Genomic DNA, 11,446 nt, shown 5'->3' with positions numbered 1-11,446 from the left:
TCCATCATCTATTGCCAGTTTGATCAGTAATATTTTCCTCAGTTTCTTAAAATGGTTTTCAAAGGCCTTATTAAATGGGAATGGCCATTGTCATAGCCAGCAATTATTTATTTTGAAAATTCTTTGAATGATGTGGACATTTGATAGCAATTGCATATTATTTGGATTGTTTTATAAGCCGTTATTTTTTGTTGGTATTCAAAATGTGGGTTACAATAGTCATTTTTTTAAGAAATAACTAGTTTTTTTTAAATCTTTTATTTGTTATGACTGAATTTAATTGGATTTCAAAAGTAATCGGTTTGCTATACTGATATCCACCATTTGTTTTTTAAGTCTGTCAATACTCAACAGCAATCAAGTACGAGTACTAATGTAAGAATTCCTGTAGCTAAAGATGGTGAGACAATCTTGCCTTTGAGAAGTTCTTGGCTACCCCATAATGCCTGAACTTAAGGAAAAATCTATCACGGATATCTCAGAAACGGTTGCTATGGCTACGGGTTGGAGAAACTATTGAGATATTGATCAGAAAAGAGACAGTTTTCCATTCAGGGTCGCTTCCTGGCACTTGCTAATTTAGATATAGAAGTGGGATTTAGCCAGAATTATTGATTTAAAAATACCCGCTGAACATTGGGGGAAAATGAGTGAGCGAAGATGATGAAAAAAAACGAACCAGAATTGCGCAGCATTTCCAAGAATATCTGTTGGAATTTTGACGCAAGCACAGGCAGTTAAGGGCAAAATTCCATTTGGAACAGTTTTAGATGAAATTATTCGTTTCTGGCAATTTAATTGCAGAACTGTAGTTTTGGTTAGCAAGGGAGACTGGGTGATTTTACAAGATTATTGATTGATCTTTGAATGGGTAGGGTGTAATGGTGGCTTTTAGACTAGTACAGTAATGAGACGCAGGGGCATTTGCCAAATTTGGATGCAAGGCAAGCATTGATATTGGGTAAATTTGGAAAGGATATGGATATTGGCTGTATTGGATGGATATTAATGGAGGGGCATGAGTCATTTCTTTCAGAGCAGCTTAAAAAAGTCACTGTTTTTTTAGGAGAAAAATTGAATGTATTTTTTTTTATCAAATTGATGATTATGAATCATATGGAATATAGAAATGTGTATTTTGTTTTGGTATTAATACATTAATTTAAAAATTATTTTGCAGTTAAATGTATGAATTAGATTTATAAATAATGACCAAAACTGCATCTATATTGATTGAAAATATTATGACTATGAAACAAAGACATGTAAATATAAGATAATACAATTGATTTTTTTCTAAACATTTTTTATGATTATTTGTTTTAGTATATTAAAGTAATATATTATTAGAAGCAGAACATGAGATGTGGAGTACATGTTAAAGCAACACCTGTCATCATCATCATCATCATCATCATCATCATCATCATCATCATCATCATCATCATCATCATCATCATCATCATCATCATCATCATCATCATCATCATCATCATCACCACCACCTTCATCACCACCACCTTCATCACCACCACCTTCATCACCACCACCTTCATCACCACCACCACCACCACCACCTTCAGCAGCAGCAACAGAAGCAGAAGTAGCATATGGTTCAGAGGAATTAGGAGCCAATATAAATTAAGGTCACATTATTCATCACCATAAGCATGGCCATCAACCACCATGATTATCATCATAAACAGCAGCAGCAGCTGTAGTAGAAGCAGAATGTACTTTAGATTTCTTATACTTGCAATAGGCCTTTAAACTGAAGTGTCAAACAGACTGCTGTTTACCTCGGTGACAGGCCTCACCTGTTACCAACATCCTGTTTAATGGTTTTATGGTGTTTCTGTAACCGGGGTAGGCAGTTAACACCGAACAAGAATGTTAAACAGGACCCACCAAAAAAGCATCAAAGTAATCCTGTTTACCATTTTATCAAAATTTTATACCCGATTTGTAAGCTATGAATATTTAATTTATTTGAAGGTTGTATTGGGTCGCGGATACTGGGTAAGTAGTTTTGTCTAGTGTACATATTGGCGGCATTCTTAACCAGTTAGCAACCAAATGGCCTGTAGCTAATTTTTTTACTATGTTTTACTTAAGTAATATAACAAATGTACTTATATGACAGGTGATGCTTCCATGATGAAACATATTTTTTTCATATACAGCAACATATTAGAAGATTAACCCTTTGCATGCTGGGAAATTTGTCGTCTGCTAAAATGTCATCTGCTGAATTTCTAAAATAAGCATTTTCTTTGATCTTTTTCAAAGAATACTATCAGAATAGCAAGCAGTTTGGATCCAGATGAGACGCCACGTTCTGTGGCGTCTCATCTGGATCCAAACTGTTTGCAAAGGCCTTCAAAATTCGGTTCCCGCACTGAAAGAGTTAAGTTTCGTACGAAGCATTATGTACAATGTATTTCACTAAGTATAAATCAATAAAGAGGAAAAAATAATTTTCTCTTCATTGATGCATATAAATCTTCTAGGCTCCATTATAATGCACATACATATGTGAATGCAGTTGTTTATAATATATCTCTATAAGAAGAAAAAAATGATAAAATTGTTTATGCACATCAATAAAAAACAATAGCAAATTTCTTAAAACCAAAGAATTCGCAAAGTCTGTGGTTTCAAGGTTATGTTCAGTAAGTTTACAGGAAAACACCATACATTTTCAATTTATGAATTAAGCACTGTTTCTTTATTTATGTTCTCCGATATATAACATTAATTTCCAAAAAGAGATTATCACTTAAGTACATCTGAAGTTCTTTTTTTTATTTAGAACTTTGCGACAATAGTTCTAGGTGAATGATTACCGTACATGGAGAAAGATTGTACAAAGTTAAGAGTGACAATTACTGAAAATTTCTTATTCAACTAACTTTTCTTGAAGTTTATTGTCTGAAATTTCTCAGAAAACAATTGTTTTTTCATGTTTTTTGAAAAACAAAAACAAATGTTAACTCTTTAATATGAACCAAATGTTCTGAAATGTACATTTTTAAAGGGGCCTTTTCACAGATTTTGGCATTTTTTAACTTATTCATTAAATGCTTTATATTGATAATTGTAAACATTGGATCGTAAAAGCTCCAGTAAAAAATCAAGAATAAAATTAAAAAAAGGAAAAGAACATTGCCCGGAGCAGGTTTCGAACCAGTGACCCCTGGAGTCCTGCCAGAGTCCTGAAGTAAAAACGCATTAGCCTACTGAGCTATTGCGCCGAGTACACATACTTGATGTATTTTATACCTTATATAAGCAATCTTCGTAGTTTCACAAAATTTAACGACAAAAACAGAACTCTCCAAATTATTCAATCGTTTCGCGTTGCAACGCTTTATAATTTTTAGGTTTTAAAATCGTCAAAAGATGCATATAATGGCTATATTAGACCATGGTAAATGTTCAGTATTACTGTTTCCTCACAAATATCATAACTAAAACGAAAATTTGCGAATCTGAAACAACTTTTTTCAATTTTGTCAATTTACCAAAGCGTGAAAAGATCCTTTTAAAGACACCAAATTTTCTGATATATTAATTTTACAGAAAACAACTATTCTGAAATGCTCATTTTCAGCAGAAAAAATCCTAATATGTAAATTTTTACAGAAAAACAACATTCTGACATGTCCACATAAGATTTTCTTAACAGTCCTCATGCATAGACGCCCAAATCAACCAGAATATGTCACTTTTGAACATAAATCGTGCATTTCTAATCTTAATCTAAAATAAATCACCCATTTTTATTCACCCATGCCTTTAGAGTGATTGTCTCGAAGTGTAAGGCAAACGTTGTCACCCGTTGATGAAAAAAACAAAACCTCGCGAACATAAAAGAATTGCTGTTAGCGGTTTAGATTGATCACCGTTTAATTGCAGCCAACTTTGGGTATTTTATACCCGCTTAATACATACCATTTGCTGTGATACAGTTTGGTTGATTGTAACATTGTTACGGCTTGGTGTAAGACCTTTTATTTGCAAATGTCAACTGAGCCTACGTGGATGGGGAAACATTGATAACTTGAACTGATTGATTATTTTGCTTGGTTGGATTATTTTGGTAGTCATTTATTGGAGTATATGTGAAGTTAAAATGATCCAACTTAATTTATTAATTTATTTATATATTTTTTTCTTATTTTGGTGATTATTACTAGCTGGTAATTATGGCATGTTTGTTATATAATAAAATATAATGTTATTATGTTTGTTACATTATAAAATATAAAAAAATAATAACAGTATAATAATAACAAGATTTTATTTGCAAATATAATAATGCTAAATTTGCTGTTATTATGTTTGTTACATGATAAAATTTTAAACATATAATAACAGTAAAATTATAGCAAGATTTTATTTGCAAATAAAATAATGCTATGCTAAATTTGCTTTTCTATTTATTTAATTGTATAGAACAGAATGGTACTTTATTTGTGATCAAAGAAAACAGTTACATTTGTAATAACATGTGAGCAAATAGATAAAGTGGGAAAGTATGCTAAAAAACACCATTATAAGTAACTGATTTTTTCACTATTTCGGGAATGTAGCCACTGGTCCTTTTGGAGTGGAAAAAATCACGGTGTTATGTCTAAAATTGGGAATCTAGTGTTGATGTTGTTTTGCTATCTAATGCTTCAAAATTGGAAATACAAAAGTTTTCAATAGTATATTTACTAAGGTATAACTTATATGGCTGTATGGGAGATGAACCAATTGTTGAGAACTAATGGCTGTATGGGAGATGAACCAATTGTAGAGAACTAATGGCTGTATGGGAGATGAACCAATTGTTGAGAACTAATGACTGTATGGGAGATGAACCAATTGTTGAGAACTAAAGAAAAATGTATTTTTTTGGAAACCTTCAATGGGGAATTTTTAGATCCTATATGGAAATAATATATACCTTTTGCATTGGGAATGTGGCGAAATACTGGCCCTGAATTTTAATGAAAAAATGTAAGTTACTATGATAACTTATGTGGGAAACTTATCTTCTTAAATCATTTCATGAAAACAAAATGTAAAAAATGTGGGATTATAAAATGCTTGTAAAAATTATCCAAATAAACTTCTGCATGGCATTTTAGTTTATCTTTGTAATATTTGGGAAACTTCTTTACAAAAAAGGTCTCCTGAAAAAAATGTATATAAATTGATTGTGTGTCGATACACAATTATAACATCAGGTATTTAGATTTCATTATAGCTATCATGTACATTTAATTTAAAATAACATATTTTAGTAACGCTCAGTTGGTCATTGTCGAAACTTGTACTACTTTAAAGTACCCAGGTACTCTTAAGTGTACAACAATTTACCCCAGGTATGAAAAATGGGCTTAACCCCTTCCCACTCAGAGGCAAAGTGAAAATGGCCATGTGCAAACAGCATAAAACCAGAACAGCCTGCGAGTAACTTGCAGTCTATTCAGGTTTTATGCTGTTTGCTGCTCATCAGAAACTAAGGGTTGGAAAAGAAGCCTTTAAAACTTGAATCTAGTAAGAAAGGTCTTTAATTAAATTTAACTAAGGGACTACAAATATGTCAAAATACGTATCTAAATGGTAAAGGGTTAAATATGTATCAAAGCGGTAAAGGCTTAAAGGCACCCGTCAAGTAACTCCCGGGTATTTTCTAGTATATGGTCAATGCTCAGGGTCATTTATAGTGCCTGAGCTGTCAGAATGACCATTCAAGCGTTAGTAACAAAGAGGCACATTGCAACTTTAGTATAAATTGGATAAAATGGAAACAGGAAGATGATACAAAATAATGATAACATGAACATCTAAATTTTTAATGGGCATACAAACCATTTAACCCTTTCCCACTCAGAAGCAAACTGAAAATGGCTATGTGCAAACAGCATAAAACCAGAACAGCATGTGAGTGACTGACAGTCTGTTCAGGTTTTATGCTGTGTGCTGCTTATCAAAATCTAGGAGCTGGAGATGAAGCCTTTAAAACTTGAATTAAGTAAGAAAGGTCTTTAATTAAAGCTTTTTTAGGGACTATGAATGTGTCAAAATATGTATCTTAGTGGTAAAGGGTTTACATAGTTCATTGTTCGACTGCAATATGCTTATTATTGAAAAAGTGTGTCATGTAGCTTTAGGTATTCATATTGTAATAATTTGAGACGAGTTCTGGGTAAACGGAGCTTAATGCATGTGCATTAAGTGTTGGCTCAGATTGGCTCATGCAATTAACAGAAAATACCATAACAGTGGAAAGCGATGTCCTTGATTAGCCCTTGCGGACCATGCAGGCTTATTCAGGATGACACTTAACATTAGCCCTTGTGGACCATGCAGGCTTATTCAGGATGACACTTAACATTAGCCCTTGTGGACCATGCAGGCTTATTCAGGATGACACTTAACATTAGCCCTTGTGGACCATGCAGGCTTATTCAGGATGACACTTAACGCACATACATTAAGCCCAGTTTACCTTGCAAAGGAATGGCACACATATCTTTGAACAAATTTCTACTGCAATCTGTCAAGATTGTCATGTATCTTTGTTGCACTCGAAAACCATCATGACCACAAGAACTACAACTAAACAATAAGTAGTTAAAATATTTGCGCAAGAATTTATAATATATAACTACATGTTAAATTCATGCAAATAATGCAGATAAAATACAAGTAGTGTTTTGTCATTTTCAAGTCAATATGTTTCATATAATGATCAGAACTAAAGCAACATACTTTTTATACGCCCGTCTATGACGGGACGTATTATGGTATACCCCGCGTCTGTCCGTCCGTCCGTCCGTCTGTCCGTCCGTCCGTCTGTCCGTCCGTCCGTCCGTCTGTTAATGTCGTACGCTACGTCAAATATCCTTTGACAGATTTTCTTCAAATTTTAACACAATCTTAATATTGATAAACCCTGATCCCCTTTCGTTTTTGACGGAATTCTGAATTGTCGTTCCAGAGTTATGGGACTTTGTTCGTCAAAATTTCGTGATTTCATTGAATGTCCTACTGTAGCTCAAATATCCTTCGATGGATTTTTTTCAAATTTCAACACAATCTTAATATTGATAAACCCTGATCCCCTTTCGTTTTTGACGGAATTCTGAATTGTCGTTCCAGAGTTATGGGACTTTGTTCGTCAAAATTTCGTGATTTCATTGAATGTCCTACCGTAGCTGTCCGTCCGTCCGTCTGTTAATGTCGTACGCTACGTCAAATATCCTTTGACAGATTTTCTTCAAATTTTAACACAATCTTAATATTGATAAACCCTGATCCCCTTTCGTTTTTGACGGAATTCTGAATTGTCGTTCCAGAGTTATGGGACTTTGTTCGTCAAAATTTCGTGATTTCATTGAATGTCCTACTGTAGCTCAAATATCCTTCGATGGATTTTTTTTTTTTTTTTTTTAGTATCCCTGAAAAATTTAACAAGGTGAGCTTTTTTCTATTCCGATTGTACACTACCACTTACCCATCTACATTTCTCTTTTATTATTGGTCAAAATATCTATAACAGGTTTACTTCAACTCCATATCCTCTAAAGAAATGCATACATATACTCAAAAAAAGATATGGTATGAATGTCAAGGAGACGGCGCTCCATGCTCATGTACTTATAAAATAAACCATGTATTCAAATACAAATAAACTGAAGTAAAAAAATGATTCAAAGGGTTATTTATTACCTTACTACTTCATTGGCTAACGACGGGCGTATCATGCGCTCATGGCGCAGCTCCTCAGTTCAAAAGTGAAATAAAGTGAAAAGTGGTATTGAGTCAATAGTGGTTTAGACATTTAAGTGGTATTGAGTCAAAAGTGGTATAGACATTTAAGTGGTATTGAGACAAAAGTGGTTTAGACGTTAAAGTGGCAATGTCAAAAGTGGTAAAGAGTTGAATTAAAAATGGTAATGAGTCAAAAGTGGTGGAGTGTAAAAATGATATACAGTCAAATCGCAATTTCAAATTTTGACAAATCAGATTGCTACATAGATTATTAATACCAAATATTAAATACTTCATGATGTTAATTTCAAATCAAGAATGGATTAACTAAACCAATGTAATCTGTTCAAGTTTTCTTGTCATGGTTATTAAATACCAGCTATGTACACATTAGATACAAAAAACACTAATTAATAATATATTTTTAACCTTTCTTTGATCTTGTTATTTGCAGGAGCAATCCACTGTGATACAGTCTGTCCAAGACAAGACTGCTCCTTTGGCCGCCAAAACCAGAGTAATGGGAATGCAGGAAGAAGATATGGAAGATGACGATGAAAAAAATAACAATCCTCCTACGTACATTATGCATAAATTCCAAAAGGATTCCCCATTGGAGAACGAACTTGACCTCGAAGCCGACAGACTAGTGGTGAACGAATCTCATTCAAACACAGCTAGTCCTGTTGAAGTCTCCCACAATAGTGTTGCTAGTCATAGCCCATCAGGAAAGTTAAAGTTAAGCTGTTCATCACCACCAGAGTTCATTAAGACCCAATCGATACCAATGCCAGTTTTGGCTGATATCGGAGAGGATTGTGAGTCAAACGACACCAATTTCAGCCGCTACGAGGGAAATCTGGAGATGGTTTCCGAGGTCGCAATGTCTCCGCATCAGAGCGAGATTAAGCCTAGACCTCCATATAAAGGCACCATGGTCCAGTGCGGAAAGCTGAAGGACTATCTCGATATGCTCCCCACTTTTAACAGGAAATGCATGCTGAGAAAAGGCAGAGAGGTGCACAAAATATACGTCGACATGACAAAGGGGGGAAACGTTCTTAGATGACCAATTTGTCTACACGGAATTCGGAAAGATGGTTTTGACCAATGGGAGCATAAGGGCCGGACGAGCGAAAAACGCTAAACAGATTGTGGTGGCCCGGGAGACACTGTATTGTAGCGGAACCTCTGCCTGCAAAAGGGCTTGTGGGGGATATGGGAACTGCTTGTCTGGTAAGTGTGGCTTGTGGGGGATATGGGAACTGCTTGTCTGGTTAGTGTGGCTTGTGGGAGATATGGGAACTGCTTGTCTGGTAAGTGTAGCTTGTGAGGGATATGGGAACTGCTTGTCTGGTAAGTGTGGCTTGTGGGAGATATGGGAACTGCTTGTCTGGTAAGTGAGGCTTGTGAGGGATATGGGAACTGCTTGTCTTGTAAGTGAGGCTTGTGGGGGATATGGGAACTGCTTGTCTGGTAAGTGTGGCTCGTGAGGGATATGGGAACTGCTTGTCTGGTAAGTGTGGCTTGTGGGGGATATGGGAACTGCTTGTCTGGTAAGTGTGGCTTGTGGGAGATATGGGAACTGCTTGTCTGGTAAGTGAGGCTTGTGAGGGATATGGGAACTGCTTGTGTGGTAAGTGTGGCTTGTGAGGGATATGGGAACTGCTTGTCTGGTAAGTGTGGCTTGTGGGGGATATGGGAACTGCTTGTCAGGTAAGTGTGGCTTGTGGGAGATATGGGAACTGCTTGTCTGGTAAGTGTGGCTTGTGAGGAATATGGGAACTGCTTGTCTGGTAAGTGTGGCATGTTAGAGATATGGGAACTGCTTGTCTGGTAAGTGAGGCTTGTGAGGGATATTGGAACTGCTTGTCTGGTTAGTGAGGCTTGTGGGACATATGGGAACTGCTTGTCTGGTAAGTGTGGCTTGTGAGGGATATGGGAACTTCTTGTCTGGTAAGCGTGGCTTGTGAGGGATATGGGAACTGCTTGACTGGTAAGTGAGGCTTGTGAGGGATATGGGAACTGCTTGTCTGGTAAGTGAGGCTTGTGAGGGATATGGGAACTGCTTGTCTGGTAAGTGTGGCTTGTGGGGGATATGGGAACTGCTTGTCTGGTAAGTGAGGCTTGTGGGGGGATATGGGAACTGCTTGTCTGGTAAGTGTGGCTCATGAGGGATATGGGAACTGCTTGTCTGGTAAGTTAGGCTTGTGAGGGATATGGGAACTGCTTGTCTGGTAAGTGTGGCTTGTGAGGGATATGGGAACTGCTTGTCTGGTAAGTATGGCTTGTGGGAGATATGGGAACTGCTTGTCTGGTAAGTGTGGCTTGTGGGAGATATGGGAACTGCTTGTCTGGTTAGTGTGGCTTGTGAGGGATATGGGAACTACTTGTCTGGTAAGTGAGGCTTTTCGGGGTTATGGGAACTGCTTGTCTGGTAAGTGTGGCTTGTGGTGGATATGGGAACTGCTTGTCTGGTAAGTGTGGCTTGTGGGAGATATGGGAACTGCTTGTCTGGTTAGTGTGGCTTGTGAGGGATATGGGAACTACTTGTCTGGTAAGTGAGGCTTTTCGGGGTTATGGGAACTGCTTGTCTGGTAAGTGTGGCTTGTGGTGGATATGGGAACTGCTTGTCTGGTAAGTGTGGCTTGTATGGGATATGGAAACTGCTTGTCTGGTAATGTGGCTTGTGGGGGATATGGGAACTGCTTGTCTGGTAAGTGAGGCTTGTGAATGATATGGGAACTGTTTGTCTGGTAAGTGTGGCTTGTGAGAGATATGGGAACTGCTTGCTTTTAAGTGAGGCTTGTGGGAGATATGGGAACTACTTGTCTGATAAGTGTGGTTTGTAGGGGATATGGACACCACTTGTCTGGTAAGTGTGACTTGTGGGAGATATGAGAACTGCTTGTCTGGTAAGTGTGACTTGTGGGAGATATGGGAACTGCTTGTCTGGTAAGTGTGACTTGTGGGAGATATGGGAACTACTTGTCTGATAAGCGTGGTTTGTAGGGGATATGGACACCACTTGTCTGGTAAGTGTGACTTGTGGGAGATATGGGAACTGCTTGTCTGGTAAGTATGGCTTGTGGGAGATATGGGAACTGCTTGTCTGATAAGTGAGGCTTGTGAAGGATATGGACACTACTTGTCTGGTAAGTATAGCTTGTGGGGGATATGGGAACTGCTTGTCTGGTAAGTGAGGCTTGTGGGGGGATATGGGAACTGCTTGTCTGGTAAGTGAGGCTTGTGAGGGATGTGGGAACTGCTTGTCAGGTAAGTGTGGCTTGAGGGTGATATGGGAACTGCTTGTCTGGTAAGTGTGGCTTGTGGGGGGATATGAGAACTGCTTGTCTGGTAAGTGTGGCTTGTGGGTGAAATGGGAACTGCTTGTCAGGTAATTGTGGCTTATGGGAGATACGAGAACTGCTTGTCTGGTAAGTGAGGCTTGTGAGGGATATGGGAACTGCTTGTCTGGTAAGTGTGGCTTGTGAAGGATATGTGAACTGCTTGTCTGGTAAGTGAGGCTTGTTAGGGATATGGGAACAGCTTGTCTGGTAAGTGAGGCTTGTGGGGGATATGGGATCTGCTTGTCTGGTAAGTGAGGCTTGTGAGGGATATGGGAACTGCTTGTCTGGTAAGTGAGGCTTGTGAGGGATATGGAAACTGCTTCTCT

At 37.4% G+C, this 11,446-nt stretch overlaps 1 protein-coding gene across 1 annotated transcript in view; it reads left to right on the top strand.

Annotated features, from left to right (window-relative positions):
- LOC127881479 (uncharacterized) overlaps window positions 1-11,446 on the top strand; it is a 64,839-nt gene that overhangs the window by 10,904 nt on the left and 42,489 nt on the right. Inside the window, 2 exon segments of the mRNA XM_052429380.1 lie at window positions 8,225-8,818; window positions 8,820-9,006. Coding sequence (XP_052285340.1) covers window positions 8,225-8,818; window positions 8,820-9,006 — 781 coding nt within the window.

This window comes from Dreissena polymorpha, chromosome 5, assembly GCF_020536995.1.
Source record: "Dreissena polymorpha isolate Duluth1 chromosome 5, UMN_Dpol_1.0, whole genome shotgun sequence".
In the NCBI taxonomy this organism is placed as follows: Eukaryota; Metazoa; Mollusca; class Bivalvia; order Myida; family Dreissenidae; genus Dreissena; species Dreissena polymorpha.
This window is presented reverse-complemented; position numbering and strand designations above follow the sequence as displayed.